This window comes from Carlito syrichta, unplaced genomic scaffold, assembly GCF_000164805.1.
Source record: "Carlito syrichta isolate Samal-C Ts95f unplaced genomic scaffold, Tarsius_syrichta-2.0.1 Scaffold135896, whole genome shotgun sequence".
Classification (NCBI taxonomy): domain Eukaryota; kingdom Metazoa; phylum Chordata; class Mammalia; order Primates; family Tarsiidae; genus Carlito; species Carlito syrichta.
In genome coordinates, this window is record NW_007079992.1 from 138427 (window position 1) to 141398 (window position 2972).

At 50.9% G+C, this 2972-nt stretch overlaps 1 protein-coding gene across 1 annotated transcript in view; it reads left to right on the forward strand.

The window, feature by feature from the left end:
* The window catches only part of LOC103251053 (ankyrin repeat domain-containing protein 10-like), a 73093-nt gene that overhangs the window by 39863 nt on the left and 30258 nt on the right, over positions 1-2972 (forward strand). The window contains exons 7-9 of the mRNA XM_021708369.1: positions 839-923; positions 1382-1547; positions 2536-2688. Coding sequence (XP_021564044.1) covers positions 839-923; positions 1382-1547; positions 2536-2688 — 404 coding nt within the window. The remainder of the gene's footprint in view (positions 1-838; positions 924-1381; positions 1548-2535; positions 2689-2972) is intronic.

Below are 2972 nucleotides of genomic sequence, written 5' to 3' on the forward strand. Positions count from 1 at the left end.
TCACGCCCGGCTCATTTTGATTTATTGTAGAGATGAGGTCTCACTGCCCAGACGGGTCTCGAACCTGCGGGCTCAGGCCATTCACTCACCTCAGCCTCCCAAAGGTGCAGGATGACAGGCTGAGCTGCCGAGCCCGGCGAGTTTTTCAAAGGTTGAGTAACTACAAAGTCCTCACCTGTAAAGGCAGTTGAGATACCTGCTCAAAGAAGTGTTCTCTTTTTTTTTTTTTTTTTTATAGAGGCGGGGTCTCCACCTCCTGGTTTCACATAATCCTCAGCCTCCCAAGTAACTGGAACTACAGAGCACTGCCACTCCCAGCTAATTTTAAATTTTTTTTTAGAGGGGGTGCATCTCACTGTGTTACCCAGGCTAGTCTTGAGCTCCTGGCTTCCCAAAGTGCTGATGTTACAGGTGTGAGCCACTGGGCCCAATCCCTAACAAGATGTCTTTCACTGAGGTTCACCATTTCGAAAGTGACTTGACTTCAATGGGGAGCTTTTTTTGTCCACCAAAATTCAGGGACGTTAAACGTCTTCCCTCGTAGATGAAGAGGTTAGGTTCAAATAAAGAAAGGGTTTTGCAGAAATATATGGGGGATCATGTAAATGGGTTCTATTAGGAAGGCCTGGCCCTCTTCCCGTCCTTACTGCCAGCTGATGATGGGACTTTGCGTCCCTCGTGCTGCCTTCACAGCTGTCGTACCTCTTGGGAAACAGTTTCTCATTCTGCTCTTAAAGTGGAAAGTCTGAGGCTTTTTTTTCTTTTCGCAAAAGAAAGGAGTTTTGACAAAGGGGGTGGGGCAGACAAGTTCCTCAGCCCTCGGGTGCTGGGTCCCCAGGGCGCACTGCCTTCAAGTTGTACTGCTGTGGGATCAGCTGCAGAAAACGAGTGCCCACAGGAAATCAGTTCCTCAACAAACAAAAGTTAAGAGCTGGCTTTCCTGCTGGCCTTGAGTGGATTTCCCGAGGCGGTTAGCAGTCTGGGGATTGGCTCCTCCCTAGTGCCTCTTGCTGGGGTTATTTTTACATCCAGCGTGAGGAAACTCAGCATCTCTCCTATCGCTGCGTGTTTTGGGGAAAGAGTCCTCTGTGGTCAAGGACTGCTTTTATTTGGGGGCTCCATCCCCCCTCTCCCCAACTGAGGATGATGCAGCCAGCTGTGTGGGTAGCCTCATTACAGGTGGTCACTTGCGGTTCTCGTTGACCAACCCAAGGGGGCCTCCAGGCGTCTCAGGGGATAAGAGCAGCCTAACTGCTCTCAGATGGTAAATGCTATGCCTTGTGTATTTTACCACAATTTTTTAAAAATCTGACTGAAATCACTTTTAAAACGTGTCTGCGTCTTTGGAACTTGAGTTGTAGCTTTTTACTTTGGGGATCAGATGTTCTTACTGGAGGCAGGTCCTTGATTGTTTTCAGCTGTCTGATCGCGGCCTGTCCAGTCTTGGGTGTAGAAGTGGCCTCAGAGAGCCCCTGTCTGGAGTCCAGTCGTTCCTCTCTGTGGGGAGGACGTGGGGCCAGGACTCAGCTGCACCTGCCCCCCTTTGTGTGAGTTTCAGGCTCGTGTTCTGAAATGTGCCGGGTGCCCATGCACCTCAGCGTGGGTGAGGCTTAACGTGAAGAGCACTAAGGTGGCCTCGCCTTTGTGAGATGCCACGCAGAGCAGCATCTTCTCAGAATTCCAATCCCCGTTTCCTCAGCTGAACCCCTAGGTTGAGCCGGCTTACGTCCAGTGAGTGCTCAGTTGACGTTAAAGATTAACCACATCTGGCAGGCCAAGGATTTTTCATCTTTGTTTCCTTGGTACCGGGCTTGATGTCTGTTCATCTTATCACTGGCTAACCCTTTCATTTTTCACCCAGTAAATTAACAAGGGTAATAAATGGAAGTAGATGAGTGTGTCTCATCAGTCTTCACCCCCAAATTTAGGCTCGTTGAAGACAGTCAGGGTTTCACAGCTGCACTCTCAGCTCTCACGTCTTGCAGACGTGCTCATTGCAGGGAACGACCGAAGATGCTAGATGGATGAGGAGCCTTCGCTGCGTTCGGGGAGGGCGAGCGTTCTGTCTTTATGTGAGGTGTCTCTTGGGAGAATTGTTTGCAGTGAGGCGTGGCTTTCACTGACCACATAGTGATCAGTGGGCGAATGGCAATCCAGGGCCAGAGAGCACATGGGTTGAGTCGCTGGGCACAGGCAGACGCTTGCTGAGTGTGCCGGCTGTGAAGAATTCTTGTAGCCGGAGGCTAGCATGATGCTGGTTCCTGGCTACAGTCTTGCCTCAGCACGCCGGGCTCCATACTCGGCAGCGGGTACAGAGCTCAGCTGTGCTGAGGGACTGTTTTCCATAGGAAAATTATTCTTTCGAATGCCTTTAAAATTTGCATGGTATTGGGAAGGACTGACTTAATTTGGTCTCTCTGAAAACCTGGTAGCAAAATGCGGCATGTCACTACCATGGAATGTGCGTGACTCGTGTGACATTTCGCGGCATACTGACGGGTCTGCGTGTCCTCACTCCCTCCTTCTATTCCCCAGCTGGAGTGCTTGATGCAGCTGGTGAGAGCTGGGGCCACCCTCAATGTGTCCACCTCACGCTACGCCCAGACGCCCGCCCACATCGCTGCCTTTGGAGGGCACCCTCAGTGCCTGGTCTGGCTGATCCAAGCAGGAGCCAACATTAACAAACCGGTGAGCGTGCCCGCTTTGTTTCTCCTGGTTTTTCTTTTTCGCCGTTATAATTGCGCACGCAGTACTGTTTTAAGTTGAGACCTTCATTAGAGTTTGATATCTTTACCTGAGGGCAGGGTGGAATTCATGCTTCTCCAGTGATTTGTGCATAATAGGCCCTTCCCTGAGGAATGAGCGTGTGGAGCGCTTTCCCTGTCTGTGACTTACTCTGGGGGAGGTGACTTGCCCAAGGTTATAGCTGGTAATTAGAGAAGTCTGGCCTTGAGCCCAGGCCTGGCTTCCTG